General features: G+C 39.2%; 1 protein-coding gene across 2 annotated transcripts in view; it reads left to right on the forward strand.

Moving 5' to 3' along the window:
- The first annotated feature begins 233 nt into the window (after window positions 1-233).
- Window positions 234-18179, forward strand: part of ptprjb.2 (protein tyrosine phosphatase receptor type Jb, tandem duplicate 2) — a 37275-nt gene continuing 19329 nt past the window's right edge. For both annotated transcript variants that reach the window (XR_011643447.1, XM_034084864.1), the window contains exon 1: window positions 234-474. Coding sequence is in view for 1 of the 2 variants with exons in the window: in XM_034084864.1 (XP_033940755.1) it covers window positions 406-474 (69 nt within the window). In the remaining variant the exon portion in view is untranslated. The remainder of the gene's footprint in view (window positions 475-18179) is intronic.

The following is an 18179-nucleotide window of genomic DNA, read 5'->3' on the forward strand; positions in this document are numbered from 1 at the left end:
ACAAACATTTGTCTTGGCAGCTCTGCTTTGTGTGGCATTAATAAAGGGAACTCTCGGATGCATTCCTCCACCCTGCCTGGCCAAAAATGGCAAGAATGCGGGGTGACTCTTTCTCATCTTTGCATGACCGGGCAGCCCTTCAGCTCGGGCTGTGGGAGCTGTGACACATCGGCGGAGATACAGTGGCACACTTCACCAAAACTTCCCGGAGTGACGCGCACTGGCCGCCGCTCCTCCCCGTTAACAGCGAGAAGAGAAAGTTCCTTCTTCTGACTTTTAATTCTCCTGATGTAGCGATAGTTTGACGGAGAGAGTTTTTTCAAGCCATACAGGCAGTTTGGACATGAAAGCCCTAAACTTCTAGAAAAGTTTCTTGAAAGTTTTTCCCCCCAAAGCTGCGGCATCATGAAGCCACTGCTGCGCTCCTCCCGCGACTTTCTTTGGATTCTGTTTTTCTTCTGCGCTCTCCCCAAGGTAAGAAGAAGGCTTTCATTCATTTACATTTTGCTCAGAATTGAACCAGGTGGTGTTGTTTTGTTCTTGACAACGGGGAGCTTTGTTTGCATGATGAAGATCAGTTTTTTATCACACAGGTGAGACTGCACCTGTTGCGCAGGTAGCTGCTGTGCTGTGAGGAGATTTAATTCTCTAGTCATCAGTTAGTGGGAAAAAAAGTTCAGGAATAATAAAACAATTTCTTCTTAAAAAGCATATGTCATAGCTTACTATAAGGAGAAGAATGGTCCTTTGAGAGTTTTAATTGGATTCAAATGTATGTCAGCAAGTAATTCATATCGACCTTCACATGGAGAGTTTGAACAATGGAGTGGTTATTTATTAGAAGGACCAAAGAACATATATTAAGTCTTACAATGTTCGATACTTGTGGAAATATATGCATTTTTCAGCACTATTTTGTCAGGATTAAGTTGAGCACTCTAATGAGATGCTTTGAATTGGGAGTCTTTGTTTTGGTCAGTTATTTATTCAGGATTGCACATGTCAGTACATTTGAACAAAGCTTAACAGTACGTTTGAGGCATTAAGCAGACCCACCTGTCCTTGTCCCACTGGTCTTTCTGGAGAGAGCGAGAGGGAGAGAAAGGGTGAGAGAGGTTGAGAATGGCATGTGAGGATGTGTGCGGCCAACACAAAGGGTTCAGGAATGGAATGAGGTGCAGCTCATTGTCCATGTCACTCATGCATCTCACACTAACTCACCAGTTAATTGGTACTACTCTACATTGTGATGGAGTCCACTACAAACAGAAAGGTGTGCAATCTCAATTTGAAAACTGAATTTGGCTTCATGAATATTTGAATAATTACAAGATATGTAACCTTTAGAAAAGTTCATATAAAAGGTCATTCTAATAATTTGTGGTTAGGCCTAGTGCTTTCATGTCATTTCATACCACAAATGAGTAAAACGTACAATATTAGCCTAAAAAATGACGTGGAGTTGAAGTATACCGTAACCTCAAATTAAAATACTCAAGTAAAGTACAAGTATGTCAAATGTTGTTACTTTCCACCTCTAACTTTCACTTTACCACGATCAGCCAATATCCCCTAAATAAGATCAGTATTGACACCACCATCAATTTGGGGTGTAGAATGGTGCAAGCTCTTTTAAAAATATTCAAGAATTTTTTTCTATAGAGCATTACCAATTTTTACTTTCTTCACTAGAAAAAAGACCAAAGCACTTTTTGCTGAAGAAATACTTGGAGCCTGTGCAGTCTGCCTGTCCTCTCTCTAAAGAGGAAGTGGTGCTGTAGGCGCTGACAATACACCTATTTACCTTTCACTGCTGTTGGTGTACTAGTTATAGCTTTGAATGTCTTTACATTATTCAATGAAGCTTATTCATTTCTATACAAACTGTGAGGTTGACTTTCAGAAACAAATTATATCTAAATACACACGTACATTTTATAACTTATGCCCTTATAATTAAGAAATGAAATCAATGAAATCTAACTCTCAGTTACATATAATGTTATTATCCATTTGTCATTGCATTAAAACTGACACCGTTAATATTTAGTTCCCTTTCAGTAGGGATTTAAATGTGAGTATGATCCTATTCAAAGTATTGAAACAGTTCTTGTTTATCAAGCAAAAGAGAAGTTTAAGTTCCCGAAAAATCTAATAAGGATCCCTGTATCAAAACAAAAAATGTGTTATTGTTTCCTAAATGTAGTTATTTACTGTTTTACAGTGAAAGCCTAAATAATTGTTTGTTTAAATGAGGAAGTAAAGATGCAATGGGATGTGGACTTAATCAACTTCTATGAAAAGCACACATGCTAAGCAGAAATGAACAAAGGCTACACGGATACACATGCAAATGTGAACTTTCCACTACCACAAGATGGCTTTAACTGTGTGCTTTAGCAATCAAGAACATTTCTACTGTGTCTTATAACTACCCATTTTTTAGGGATTGCTAATAAATATTAGAAAAAGAATCCGTAAAACATCACAAGTCAAAGTTGGGCTCAGAAGTAATTTAGAATATAATTCTAATTTAAGACATACGGAAGACAGGACTTTCTTGTTTAGAAACAAATCCTGCTGCTATTCCAACATCTAGTCTTATGATGAAATTAAAGATGATATGCCTGATCATATGACAGCTTTTGGACACTTAGAATCAGCCCTCAAGGATGATATATAAGGATAATAAACAGAGAGGCATTATGAGATAGCATCTTTCAGTTGTTGAGGATGATGGCCACTAAGAATAACACAAAACCTAAGGTTCCGTGGGACAAAAACATATTGTTTTCTTTTATTTTTCTTTGTCAATTTTGCCCTTTCCTTCTACTTTTCACTGCCCTGCTATTTTCCATTCACTTCTTCATAGTTCTTTACATTTTTATTCTGGGTCCGAGGGTTCGTGAGCACTTACAGAAATTAGGAAGTGACTGTTGTGGTGGGGCGTTGTACCTTTGTGCCCATCTACGGTAATGGAAACTAGTCATTGAGGACGAGTTGCAGATCATGACTTAATTACTAAATATACGTAATAGCTAAGCCATTTAGAGACATCAGCATATGTTTGCTTTAAAAAACGGTATAATGCATTTTGGTCATCATGCAGGTCATTATATAATCTTGAAAATTGATCAGATGTGACATTTGGCTTGGAGACATAGTGGCTTAAAGAACAAAGGAAGTTATTGTAGAAAAAAGGGAAATACTTTGTTTCCCTGAAAGGTCATTTTTGCATGTTGACATTTTCCACACTAAACAAGCTCCCATTAATAATCCCCTTATCCCTACGTCACAATCGTCACGTTATCTACCTGTTTAAAGTTAATATTTTTGGTCAGGTGTTCTGTTTTATTTACTTTGTATCTAGGTTTACATTTCAGTTCCCCTTAAAATAGAATTTTAGACTTTTACCTTATAAGTAAATGTTGGACTTTGACACTTGTCAACACCGTGATGACTGTCAGTTGTTTCTCATTATGCCAACTCTGTTCACCATGTCCAGATGTATACATGATGCTGAGACAAAAAAAAAAAATTGTTTCTATGTCCCAGCATCTATAATTTAACTTTAAAACACAAAAATGTGTCTTTGAGTCCAAATAAGTCAGCAAACATCACATGTATTACTTTCCTGAATTGTGAAATAGTCTGAATTGTTTTCTTCCACAGTGGTGTTGTACAGTAGAATTGCAATCACTTGTTCAATTCCCCATTGATCACAGGAGTTTTCAAGATCTCTGAAGAAAACGACAAACTTTTATTTATTGTACAAGGTAAACATTTTTAAAACCCCTGGGCAGAAGGACGAAGGGTAGTGCCTACAATGCATATAATATGTATTGAAAATTAAATTCATGATATTAATTGTGTGTCAACAATTTTTTCTAGTACGTTTAAATTAGTTACTGATTGAAGTAATTTGTCAGATATATAACACATTAAATATTATTCGTATTGTATTCTATATGAACACTGTCTCAATGGGAATCATCAGAGTTAGATATACAAGTGTTTTTTCACTAAATGAAAAAATATATATACAATAAACAAAATGTGTACTTAAATACACCAATCCTTTCAGTAGTAAGCATCTGTTTGATATAGGATTACAAATATGCAACAAATGTACTGTTTGTTGGCATAGTCTAAAGACATTGCATGCAAAGTCAAAGCTTTGCATGATTATGGAACCTTTCTCTGTTTCAATGCACTGCATTGTTATACTGCAGTGTTTCTCCCTCTTGCTCTGTCTGTGGACTCCTGACAGCATGCAGAAGTGAGAGAACAGTGATGTTGCTATCAGTCCAGACATCTTGGAACAAGGAAATGTGACGTGCTCTCTAACACTTACAAGAACTGGCCCGTCTGTGGCTTTGGACTGTGAAACACTTTCTTTCTGGCTAGCTGCTATTCTAATGCCTTACACTACTATAAAATGTGAGTGATGTGTGATGACTTCATTACTTCAAGTATCTTTATCCAAAATGTATTTTACTCAATGAAGCTTTCAAGAAAACTTGCATCCAATTATTGATCTAAAGTGCAAAAGTCACAAGTCCTCCTTTGTGGAATGCTGCACCCCCCGCCCACTCCCATCCCTCCTCTGACTGTATCAAGACAGCCCAGTTTTAAATTAACATCCCCAAGCATGCTGCCATCAACCAAGGTTTCGACTGGAAGCTCAGCCTGTACAAAATGAATTACAAAGAGTCACAGTTCCCCAATCCATGTAAATGAGACACAGGCTCTACTCTCGGCCTCAAAGGCCTTATTGTCAGCAGATAGCTATCTTTCTACCAGAAGCCTCCGAGCAAGGCTGCAGTGGGGATACAAAAGTACAATTTCTTCTTGTTCCACTTGTCTTTCAATGTATTGAACAGATGGAGTGCTGGAGATGTTCAAGTAAGATTTGTAATGCCCCGTTAGTACAAAGTGAACAAATAACAAGCTGTCTGTGGCAGCTGTATAAATGTCTGGTTCTAAAAAACAAGTTTGACTAAATGCACCCAGTTAGCTAAGCTCTAGGAATTACAATGTAGAGGTGTTTAGTTTACATGTATGGATTAGGGATGTCCTAGAGATCTGCAGGTACTGAGTCTCAAGACGATACTTGTATTTTCCTGATAAAGGAGTTGCATCATCGCATCATTGTGTGTGTGTGTGTGTGTGTGTGTGTGTGTGTGTGTGTGTGTGTGTGTGTGTGTGTGTGTGTGTGTGTGTGTGTGTGTGTGTGTGTGTGTGTGTGTGTGTGTGTGTGTGTGTGTGTGTGTGTGTGTGTGTGTGTGTGTGTGTGTGTGTGTGTGTGTGTGTGTGTGTGTGTGTGTGTGTGTGTGTGTGTGTGTGTGTGTGTGCGAGCAGCAGGGAGAGGGAAACGCTGCTGTTACTAAAACCTTACTGTTATCTTACTAAAGGGACTTTTTTTACTCTGGGTTCAATCAACAGTACACCACAATGGCAATGTCATTCTGTTGGTTTAGCAGTTGGTTCAGACTTAGAAATCTTAACTGTTGGATGCATTATCATGACATTTTATACAGATGTTCATGGTTCCCAGCGGTTGCAACCTAATTAATTTGGATTTTCCCTGACTGTTTTCTGTAGTGCCAAAAGGTGGTTGACATTTTTACTTTTTTTGTTAAATTCCTCAAAGCACCAGATCATGTTCTCCAGGGTCACATGGCATGTTCCTATCCCAGCATACATTGTTCTTTAAAGCCTACATCCAAAAAGGGAAAATACATATATAGCCACAGTTTATTTGATCATTTAAAGGGGGTAATTACACCCTTTAATAAAGCACAAAGCCAGTCTAATACAAATCCCACAGAATGATTTATCTCCTCTTTCATCCTCACAGAGCACACATCACACCCCACGCTCCACACTCCACTTTAACACATTTCAAACAACACACTGATCACACTTCTATGATCAGTGTAATGGCCCAGCCCTCTATTTCTCATCTGTGGGTGTTGGTTCGTATACATGCATGCACATCTCAGCAGCAGCAAGAGGAAGCTCTTTTGGCAAGTGCATTGTACTCAGATGGGTATCTCCACACTATGCACAGCGCTGGGAACAGTAAATACTGCGTCACTCATTTCCATAGCCACTGATGTGGCCTGCGATAGCAACAAAAGGACCGAAGTGTGGGAGGCTGATACTGTACCTGGAGACACATTTTTATGATTCACGTTCCTATTGTATTCCACAGAGGGACACACATTTAATTTATCTTGTGGAGTTTTGCGCTATTCGTGTTCACATATAAAAGCTATAACTCTCAAATGCTATATTATATACTACTGTATACAGAATACAAATATATAAAACGCAGACTTCTAAAAAAGATCATTTGCATGCAGAATAAAAAATCCACAGTTGATCCATTACAGCAAAACAATAAAAAGTGTATTTAAATGATCACTACCAACTTGTTTTTTCTTACTCACTGCAGATGTCAATGCTTTATAGGGTAGTATTATTACCAGCATATTCTGAATACAACTTTATTCTAAGTTGGTTATACATATGTGTTCTAAATATCCAAATATATGGGATTATAGGAGTCATTTTTGTACATGAATACAGTATAAACTATTGAAAGAGAAGTACTTATCACTATAGGTAAAGGAGAAAATGTTTTATAATTGACTGACCCTTTAAGTGGTAGTGCTTTTAGTGTAGGAGAAGTCCAAGCTAATGGGTTCTTCTGGCCTTGTGAATACATCTGTATAGTCAGTGGGTGATAAAGTTCTAAGCAATGTTCATGACACATTTTGGACCCTCCTAGACTGAATGTAACCTACAATACAAACTTTTAAATGTACATTATATTCAGTGTTGGGACTAACGTACTAGTAGTAACGCTACAAAGTAACGCGTTACTGTAACGCCGTTATTTTTGGCAGTAACTAGTACTCTAACGCATTACTTTTTAAATTCAGTAACTCAGTTACCGTTACTACATGGTGCGTTACTCCGTTACTGCGTTAGTTTTTTTATAAAGTCAACAGCCAGGCGAACAGAGATGAGAACTGTACTTAAGTACAGTACTTGAGTAAATGTACTTAGATACTTCCTGTGTCACATGCGGAGACGGGCTGTGGGCGTGTTTGTGTTGTTTACTAACAAGACTATCATGGCGGCGGCGGAGCTCAAGTCTAGTTTCTCCACCTGGAGATATTCTCACTATTTCACTTTTGTCGAGCACAAAGAAAAGAACGTTTTAGTTAAATGTAAGTTGTGTCCTGGCGGGTCAAAGAGCCTATCTACTGCCCAAACCAGTCATTCAAATCTCTTAAAACATCTGCAGAAACAACATGCTGGGACGAAGCTAGTAACTAAGACCGGCACAGACCCAGACTCATCCAACGCCACTCCACCTCCACCTGCACGTAAGCAACAGCGGCTGGATTTTAGCCAAGGGACTGCTAGCCAGGGAAAAGTCGATAAAGCCGTCGCACGGTATGTTGTAGAACACATGCAGGCTATTGCTACAGTGGAGTCACCTGCTTTCAGGGAGCTAGTTAGCATGAAAGCATGTCCGGGCGGCACACGGCATATGGAACGGAAAACTTTTTCCAACTACCTGGAGAAAGAATATACAAAAATGGAAAGCCAGCTAATACCGATGCTATCCAGATTGCATATAATGCATGTCAAGTTGATCAACAGATTGTATTATTCTCCAATGCAATAACAGTACTGAAATGAAGGCTATAAGGGCATTAATGGGAGCCCTTTTTTTAAGTAACTAAAACGTTTCTTTTCACAGTAACGCATTACTTTTTGGTGTAAGTAATCAGTAAAGTAACTAGTAATGGTAACTAGTTACTGGTTTTAAGTAACTAGCACAACAGTGATTATATTGGAGAACATTATTTTGGGAAATGTAAGATTTGTAAAACCTTTATCTTGATAATTGAAAGCAAACCCAAAGGCACGCTTTAAGAAAAAATACTTGTTTAGGTGAGACAATTGTTGATTTATTAGTCTATGTTGTGCAATTCTTGTCTTCCTTTATTTGACCTGTTGAGCCCCAAGCCCGTTTTTCAGGTCTCAGGCTCGAAAATGACATTCCCAGAACAAATTACTATATCGTCACTTTTAAAAGGGGTAAATTAATAATATTTTTTCTCAAAGCAATGATACACCTGTGAGTCGGATGTAGACAAGTCAGAATCAATATAGATGTTTGTATTTTAAAGTAAATTCAGATTGAAACCCGATACTTTGGTACCGAAGTGGGCCGGTCGGACGATGTGGGCTGATCGGATTAGTCCCAGTCCGCCCCTGGTGAAAACCACCCTTGAATGATGGGATAGTAGACAGAAAGCTTTAAGAATCCAAACTATAACATATAACAAGTACCCTGTATCAAGATTTATGCCAAACAAGTGCAATGTGACCCTTCTGGGGTCATTTTGGTGTATTTGCCATATCTCTGGAACCCATCAGTCGATTTTGGTGATTGACACCACTTTTGAACCATAGCTTCGAGGGGAAGTTCCTAAATCCATCTAACATTACCATTGGTGAATGAGAGGATGCACAGCCAGCATGCCCAAAACCTGAATCTGGGTTGTAGCTCTCGTACACTCTATATGAAAACTCTGGTTATTGACATAAATGTCATGATGGATTATCAGTAGGGCTGTCAAGTTAACGAATTATTTGAACGCGATTAACGCATGTGTATTTTTTTCCTCGGCCGCCCCGTAGTTTCAGAGCTGACAGCCCCGCTCCTGCCGCCTGCTTGTGGCAGACCACACTTCCACGCTCACCGGCAGGCACCGACTGGCCATCGGGAGGACCGGGAGGGTGTGTGTGGCCCGAGCGAGCGAGAGAGAGACCTTACGTGCATTACCGTACCGCAGTGTGAACGCGGCTATTGTTGTTGTTAGCATATGGTGCTAGCTAGCTGCGCTAACGGATATAAGGAGCTGTTTAAATGAAAACAGAGGAGCACCCTATCCACACAACTGCGCCGAGCACTTGACTTGATGCAGGAAGCAGACAGCGGGACATTGGACGAAAAGTCAGCACACTCATGATTGCAGCAACATGATTGCAGCGTCCAGGCAGCTCCCGTTCGAGCATATGCCTTGAGTTGCACATAGCTCCAACAACCTCACACACACACACACACACACACCCCCCCCCCCCCCATTTGTATTGTATGAGAGAGGTTCCAGGTTGAATTGAGGCGAATATTTGTAATATTCAGAGGTTGTTGTGTTTAATATGCATGAGAATATTTGTCATTGTTCAAATGATAATAAACATTAGCATAAAGCATATTTGTCCACTCATATGTTGATAAGAGTATTAAAAACTTGAAAAATATTCCTCTAAGGTACATTTAGAACAGATAAAAAATGTGCGATTAATTTGCGATTAATCGCGATTAACTATGGACAATCATGCGATTAATCGCGATTAAATATTTTAATCGACTGACAGCCCTAATTATCAGTAATCATTTCAAAGTGACACAGAGATTAACCTTCAGCAGCGTTTTTATGCGTTTTAATGCCATTGAACACAACTTTTGATCAGAAAACAGGTAAGACCTATTTGCCGTTTTGGTCCCGTAAAGCTAAGTTGTCTGTTGTTAAAGGTAGGGTAGGTAAGAATGAAGAAACCAGCTTGAGTGTGCAGCCGGAAAAAATCTGCCCCTTCCTTCAGACTTCCTTACAGAGCCCCTCCTCCAACACACACGAACGCGCACATGACCAATGAGGGCAAGAGATAAGTTTGTGTTCGAGATGGAAGGCTGACAGGCAGGTAGGCCATCCAGTTATTTAAGCCGGGCCGGCTCAGATGATTGGTCGTGCTTTTTGCAGTACTACGGCTTCCACAGATTAAATATTTTGTTGTATATAGTGTTGTCACGATACCAACATTTTGGTTTCGATACCGATACCAAGTCAAGAATTGCGATTCCGATTCTTTTTCGATACTTTTCTTAAAAAAAGGGAAACAGTCTTAAATGTAATTATTGTGCTTTATTTCACACCAGAACCATAACACAAACTTTTAAACAATGAGAACAATAAACAAAATAAATGACAAGAATTCGTATTAAATAAAATTATGCATCAGCTCAAACAACTTTTTTGTTTTATAAAATATAATTTTTTTTATATTTTATTAACATGTAATAGGACAGTAATATAAATAATTATTGACAAAATGTATATTGCAGATGTTAGCCACATTGGTAAGTTAGCTAAAAAGATTGCCATATTAGACAGTTATCATTGCCATTAATTGCCTCGTTTGTCACAAAATAAATTACACTGGTTTGACTTAGATTTGAGGGCATGGGCTTGAGCATGATGTAATTATGTTACAGTATCTATCACATTCGCTAACCTGTCTGGATGCCGGTTGGTGAGGTACTTAGCCAAGTTTGATGTGTTGGCTCCCTTGGTTTGCAGGGATCTAAAACATGTCTTACAGACAGGCCTCGTGGTGTCCGTAGGCTTGCCCTCGCTGTCAGAGATATAGCTAAAATACTTCCAAATTTCGCTTCTGGCGTCTTTTTTGTCAACAAGCCGAGGTGCAGCGACAGTTGCACTCCCACTTGCAGCCATGCTTCTCGTTTTCTCACATGCTCTGGCAGCTAGCGCGTGGCCGCGTGCACGAGAGAGGGGAGGGACTTAGAACGTGCTTGATAGGGGCGGGACTGCAGGCAAGGCTGCAGTGCAGGGAGTGGAAGCAGAGCGCTGAACACACACGGCTCTTATTAAAACGGCGCTTTCTCACCGGAGTACTTTTCCCCGTCATTCTTAAAGTACCGATACTAATGAAATGGAGGAATCGTAACGTTTTTAACAGCAGGATATCGCGGTACCTTTCAAGTATCGGTACACCGTGCAACACACATTTATTGTCAAAGCATTTCATGTATTCATTGCTATCGAGATGTTAAGAGCATTCCATGGAATATAAGTGTTTCTGAAGTGAATTACCTACCTTAAAGTGGGTATGACACATGAATAGGTTGTTAAATGTTAAGAAGCCCTGAGACACAGTTTCGCGAAAAAAAAGCCTGTTGCCCCCGTCCTTAAGGCCCCAAGCCTGTTTTTCAGGTTTCAGGCTCGAAAATGACATTCCCAGAACAAATGACCATATCTTCCCTTCTAAAAGGGTTAAATTAATAATCTTTTTTCTCAAAGTAATGATAAACCTGTGAGTTGGATGTAGAAAAGTCAGAATCAATATAGATGTTTTTTATTTTAAAGAAAATTTAGATTGAACATGGTAAAAAACTAAATTATAGTGTCCGTCCAAAAAATATGTTGTACTTATAGTGAAAACTAACCTTGGATGATGGGTTACTAGACTAAAAGCTTTAGGAATCCAAAGTACAACATATAATAAGTACCCTCTATCAAGATTGATGCAAAACAAGTTATATTTGACCTTTTTAGACAGATTTAGCAAACAAAAACCTCTTCTGGGGCCATTTGACCTATCTCTGGCCCCCCTTGCTCGATTTTGACATGTGACATCTCTTCCTGACCGATAGAGCCAATAGAATCGAAGGGAAATCGTCCCATAAGAGGCTTCTCAATACTCAAATTTCCCCTCCTCGACTGCTCGGTCCTCCGGTAGTGACCCGGAAATGAATTTCAGCTCGCCATTTTGAAGGACATCTCATTTCTCTAAATGCACACCGAGGACCGAGGATCGAGCGTCGAGGAGGCTCTCTGGAGGAGCTCTAACCGAGGATACACTGATGGTTCCTCCACGGCTCCTCCGTGGATGCATTTTCTGGAACGGTGGAGGCGTGACGCACGGCCGGACTTATCTCAGCCAATGACAGCTCTGCATGCATCCTCTGGATATTATTTTAGAAACTGCTTTCATCGCGTCGCGATGTTTCCAGAGAGAACAGCTGTGAGGTCCGTGCAGAAAGCAGAGCAGTGTGTAAAATATATATCACTCAGTATAACAGACCTACTCTCTTTATTTGCTTTAGTTTAGTAGATATCTACAAACAAAGAGTCGATATTTTTCTAAAACCATTTAGTGCTTCACATAATAAAATACACAACGGCTGTAGCCTGATTATGCTTTAGGAGCTGTAGGTGTGTGTGTGGTACAGTGTGTAGGTGTGTGTTGTACAGTGCGTAGAAGCGGCGGACAGACGGGTCTCAGTTGGTTTGGTGTCCTCTGATTACTTTTAATACTTGTTAATACAACTTTTGGCCCGTAATTTCAATTCCCCATTTCAGCGACCAGAGAGAGGGGGGGGGGGGGATATATCCAGTCTCTGATTGTGTTACGTTATTATGAGAGTGCTCTCATACTTTAAATTGTATATATTTATATAAATATATTTGTGTGTGTGTGTCCGCATCTGTAGCCTGTTATTGTCTCATTATACCGCACTCTCAATGAATTCAAAGTAAATATGTGGGGGAACAATGTTCAGCTGATCTAACAGAGATTATAAAATACAGCGCTATGACAAAACACTCGACAGCTGATGCAGCTGTTGCCACGTAATAATGAACGGACGTTGCTTTAAAATGACCACTCAGAGGAGAGGAGTTCTCATTTCTTTAAACGTCTGCTGCTTCCCCTCCTCTCTCCTCGGTTCCCCTCCACGGTCCTCCGCTCGCATCTCCTGTGGGCGGGACTAAGTCTCTAGGAGGGGAGTCGAGGAGGGGAAATTTAAGAATTGAGAAGCCTCTTTAGACTCTCATGTTAAAAAAAAGCTGGCATCTCTGCACATGCAATCTTGTTGCAGAGCGAAGGAATATCCCTGCTCTGACTTCTAGAAACGGAAACGCAGTTTTATTGCTTATAGATTATCAGAACATTTCAAAGGGGACACAGTCACATTGGATATTAACCTATGGATTAACTACAGCATCGTTTTTATCGTTTTAATGCCATTGAAGACCAGTTTTGACCAAGATAAGCCATGTTATCGGTTGTGGCTACCTAGCGCCATATGTTTTGATGTACGTTTTTGTTGATAACGTTGCGAGTTTGTATCTTTCAGTGTTGAGGTGGGCACCGTTAGATTCTGTGTCTTTACGATCATAAACGATGTGTTGGATGTGCACCAAGGATAAGTAATAAGGGAGCTAGGAGTGATTTTCGGTGCAGTAATAGGTTAGCATTTTTCGCTCTGGGCTAATTCAGAGGGTCAGTGTTAGCATTGTGTTTTTTCCGTTATATGGATATAAAATATTCATAGTTTATTACATATTAAGGTTCCTTAGACGTTGTTTCCTGCAAATCACGCAATTTCGGCCCCGGAACTGGGTCCGTGGGGCTTAAGAGGTTGTTCATATCTCTTATCAGGGGTCTCTGGGTGGGTGCAGGAAGTGACAGGAAGTTATGTTAGAACAGAAACAATGGGTGGGATTCTTATAAGCTACTAAGGCAACACACTTTAAATAGAAAACAAGTTGCCAATTTATTAGAAGAAAGTGAGAGTCTCAATTTCCCCAAAATCTCACAATCATAAATAATTAATGTTTGTGTTGACAGCTGAAGTATAAGCTTAAAGTGGAAAGCTGAAAACACAGAAACAACATATTTGCTTTGAAATATTGTGAATATCTCCCCATGTAAAGAAATTATAATATAGAAAAAATTACAAATATACAATATTTAAATATTTACAGGGGTTTTATATTGTATATGACTAGGTGTAGAAAACACAGGACCGCCACGGATGATGGAAATAAATGTCTTTCACACAACAATAAAATCAAGTTGAGGACCCAAGATGTTGACACACAAACGCTGCAAATGAATAAAATAATACAAAAACAAACAGTCATTTGCGACTAGACAGTTGAAAAGAGCTACTACAAAAAGTAAAAAGGACAGTAAAAAATCAAGGGGGAAAACAATCATCAACTTTTTAGCATTTATCCATTTATTTTTCTCTATACTGTTTTATGTTGCTAATCATCAAGACACCTACATGTTTTGGTTTTGCCAAATAACATAATTTGTGTAGCAAGAAATTCCACCACTTTCTTGAATCCACTTTCTATTAAGAGCATTAATAAAGAATTGTTCTTATATTTTCAATTTTTTAAATAATGTATCTGATTATAATGCGCTATGGTTAAATAGGCTAATGCCTGACCCAACATCTTTTAATGTGATTTCTTGATTGTTTTTGAGTCTTGAGTGTTATTATGGAGGAAGGAACCAGGTTGTTATCAGCAGCAAATGCAGACTACTGGGAATTAAAGGGAATCAGAGAGTGGCAGGCAGGCTGCCTTTAGGGTTGATGTAATGTTTATATAGTGGTCAGTACAGCCATTTCCTCCTCCTCCCTATGCAGACAGGCCCAGTCAAAGGGCAAAGACAGTACACAGGGAAAAAGGGTCATTGGCTGAGTCGAAGCCAAGAGCGTTTTCACAATGAAAATAAAGAAGTGCTCCTCAAGTGGGATTATTGTTTTAGAATAAGTAATGCTGGAGATCTTATTTCATTTGAGATGTTCCACTGCATGTTCTAACAAACTGACAAATTATTATTTGTATTTATTGGCTTCCATATGATAATAAGTGAATATTCCTTTTGATTATACGTACGCATTTGCCCAGTAATTAAGTGATTCTAAGATTCTGATTTAAGAGACTGAGTGTTACAGCATGTACAGATGGGTGGAGCTGAGTCCCAGTAGATATGCATACAAGAAAAGACGTCCATTATGTGAACTTAAGTATTTCTAGGGCAGTATATCCCAAATGGGAGTTTGGGTTTGAGCTATTTCTGCTCTCTGAGTCAGTGCCAAGGCATAATGGCTTGAGAAGTTGTTTTGTTTATTTAGTAAGGAGGAAAATAAGTGATACTTAGGAAGAGCGCCAAGGGAAATAAAGCATTTGGGAATCATAGTTCAGAGAATTTACACCCTCCGAGGTCCGTTTAAAAAGAACATTTGATTGAAAACATGAGATTCATGCATAGATCGAGAAAGTTTATTTTTTCTGACAGTGAGCTGTTTTATACTGTATCTGGAGCAAGAAACAGTTAAAGTTCTATCCTTAAATTGATGTAATGTTTAAGTTTGTCCTCCCATTAAATGAAAATGTATTTCACTACACAAACTACATTTTTTGTAGTGCTTTATAAATAAATAGTAGGCCTACATGTTTCTGTTGTTGAGGTTCAGATTTAATTTTCAACCACAGCAGCAGTGGCGGAAATAAATGCACTACAAGGTCATTTTACTAGTTATTCTGAAGCTTTTGATTACATCACATGATCTTTATCAGCAGACATAGTTTGCCCAGTTCAGATTTGTTAGATTAGAAGTTTAACAACTAAAGTCTAGAGATTCTCTTTTATTTCTAAAAACAAACTCTACTCCTATGACTGTTTTTAAATGCCTTTGTCTGAATGTCTTTCATTTTTGTAAAGCACCTTGAATTGCCTTGTGTTGAAAGGTGCTATATAAATAAACTTGCCTTGCCTTGCCTTACTATTGGGGGAAATATAACATATGTGTCACTAAATTACATAAAGTGAGACATTTTCCCCAGTTCCACTTTATCTGACAGGGCGTTAGTGTGAAGCTCAGCCACACTTACACCCCACATAAACTGCAGAAGTACAGTTTTGTTGTAGGCCTATACTTCCTCATACTGTTCCTCCTGTTAATGTGCTTTTTTTTTAATAATCTGTCGTTTTGTTAATATTTATTTTTAGAACCAAATACTGCCTTTTCTAAAATATATTATATTTCAATTAAATGTTTGTTATAATTGCACTCGGTTAAACTAATATTGTCGGACACTAAACACCCTGGCTTCACCAGATCCTCAAAGCACTGACCCCTTAAACTCCTTGTACAATGCTGGGATGGCACCGCTGTACTTCATAAAGGAGAAAAGAGTCCCAGAGGAATGAAAGGAAGGGTAGGGTCAATATTGTTAACAGAAAAAGAAAAGTTAGTATACGCCTCTTTCCAGGGACGGGTGAGTGAAAAGGTCAACCTCAGAGCAAAATGAACCTTTCCTTTTTTTCCCCTGGCTTCCTGGGCTGACGAATGTTTGAGTTGCTAGGTTGTAACAGAGATGTTCACAAGTCTTTTTTTGCAAGTCCAAGTCAAGTCTCAAGTCTTTGGTCACGAGTCCAAGTCAAGTCTCAAGTCTTTGTGGGGTGAGACTTGATCAAGTCTCAAGTCTTTGGTCACGAGTCCAAGTCAAGTCTCAAGTCTCTAAAAAAATAAAAGTCTCATGTCTCTTCTGGTTGTAATAAGCCTTCTATTGTCTGCTGCTATCCAGTCTGTTAAGAATACTGCACAGCTATATCTAAGAAATTCAAAGCATTTACTGTGTTATTATACACTGGGTCTCTAATGACATCTTTTAAGTCTACTATTAATAAACATATTCCTCTATCCTCTCACTCAAAGCCAGTGTCATGGTAACCTGATAAACCTGTAACATTAACGCTACGTGGTCAACAATAAACCTGTAACCTGCCTATAAATCCACAGATGTATTTATGTATGTAACTATGTATTTTTCTACGTTTAACGTTAGCCAGTAGATGGTGGCAGCGGAACGTAATGATTAACGTTACCGACCTTTTTTATGTCATGTCAAGAGTTGGATGTCAACGCCACTCAACTCAAACAAGTGTGACAAGCAATTCACTAATCTTTTCAAATATTCAGTTACAAAGCTAGTAGCAAGCTAAGTTAACATTACATAGCTGATGCTGAGCTAAACATGTTTGCTAACCGTCCATGCGTTAATGTGACTGACCTCTCCGGGTGACTTTTCAAGTGCCTGATGAAATCCGACGTTGTTGCGCCAGCATCCTTGATTTTGATATTGCAGACTTTGCAGTGTGCGCTCCTTTTGTTGGTGCCGCCGGCGTTTTGTTCGAAGTTTTTGTAGTTGAACCTAATTACAAGCGGTACAGCCGCAGGTGTGCCGCCGGTCGCCATGGTGTTACTACGAGGTAGTAACAGTACGCACGTCTGCGTAATGAGCCCGGCTAAAGTAACTGGATGGCCTGCCTGCCTGTCAGCCTTCCATCTGGGCACAAACTTATCTCGTGCCCTCATTGGTCATGTGCGCGTTCGTGTGTGTTGGAGGAGGCGGGCTCTATAAGGAAGTAGCAGCCTCTAGCAGATTATCTCCGGTTGTGTATTTTCAAATTCTAGCGATCTCGAGCCGGTTTCTCTCAAATGTACCTACCCCACCTTTAATACGTCAAAAATAGAAAACACAATGATTGTTCACGAGTCCCAACACACGAGTCCAAGTCGAGTCTGAAGTCTTTTGGTCACGAGTCCAAGTCAAGTCTCAAGTCTCTGTGTGCGTGACTTAAGTGCGACTCGAGTCCGAGTCGCAGACTCGAGTCCCCATCTCTGGGTTGTAAGGCCTATCTTAATATGCTCTATTCTTTATAAGATGTCTAACTCCAATTTACTCTTATTACCATGAATAATTAATAACAATAAATCTTTCTTTAACACTAGAACCGCCAGAGGTCGCTGTATACCTAAAACCGCCAACGGGTCAAATGTACCCACTATTGATTTTCAAGGTACAATGTTCTTTTCTTTATCACACAGAACAGTGAGTTTTGATCGCACAGTGATGAAACTTATACCAATAGAATCTGTGGACTCTCAGATTTCCATATGATATAGTTTGTGCAGATAGCATGAAGTATAAAATATCACTAAGAGTGCTGATTTAAACGCTTGGTGTTGGACTTGTGTTTTGTTTAGGTACAAATCTTTCTATCTATCTATAACTATCTATCGATCTATCTGTAATGTTCTGTTCTATGGACATAATTGTCTACATAAACAGACGACGCAGACTACTTCTCTCATTCCGAGTGTCCATCTTTATTCAACTGGCACGTAACCTGCACACATGCATTATGTCCTCAACGTGAGCTCAGTCATCCAAGATCTTGTATTCTCCAAGATGTTACACTATCTATAATTATCTATCTTTCTATCTCTCTCTCTCTATCCATCTATCAATCTCTCTCTCTCTATCTATAAGGAACCGCAGTAGACAAAAGGCGTTGCTATCGCAACACGTCATGTTTACGCTGCATTTTCTATGAGGTAAATAATACCCGCTGGCAGATATGTATACATGGCATTTTTTTTGCCGATTTTTTCAATCTGACTTCATATTGACAATTGTTAA

Source organism: Pseudochaenichthys georgianus, chromosome 6 (genome assembly GCF_902827115.2).
Source record: "Pseudochaenichthys georgianus chromosome 6, fPseGeo1.2, whole genome shotgun sequence".
Taxonomy (NCBI): Eukaryota; Metazoa; Chordata; class Actinopteri; order Perciformes; family Channichthyidae; genus Pseudochaenichthys; species Pseudochaenichthys georgianus.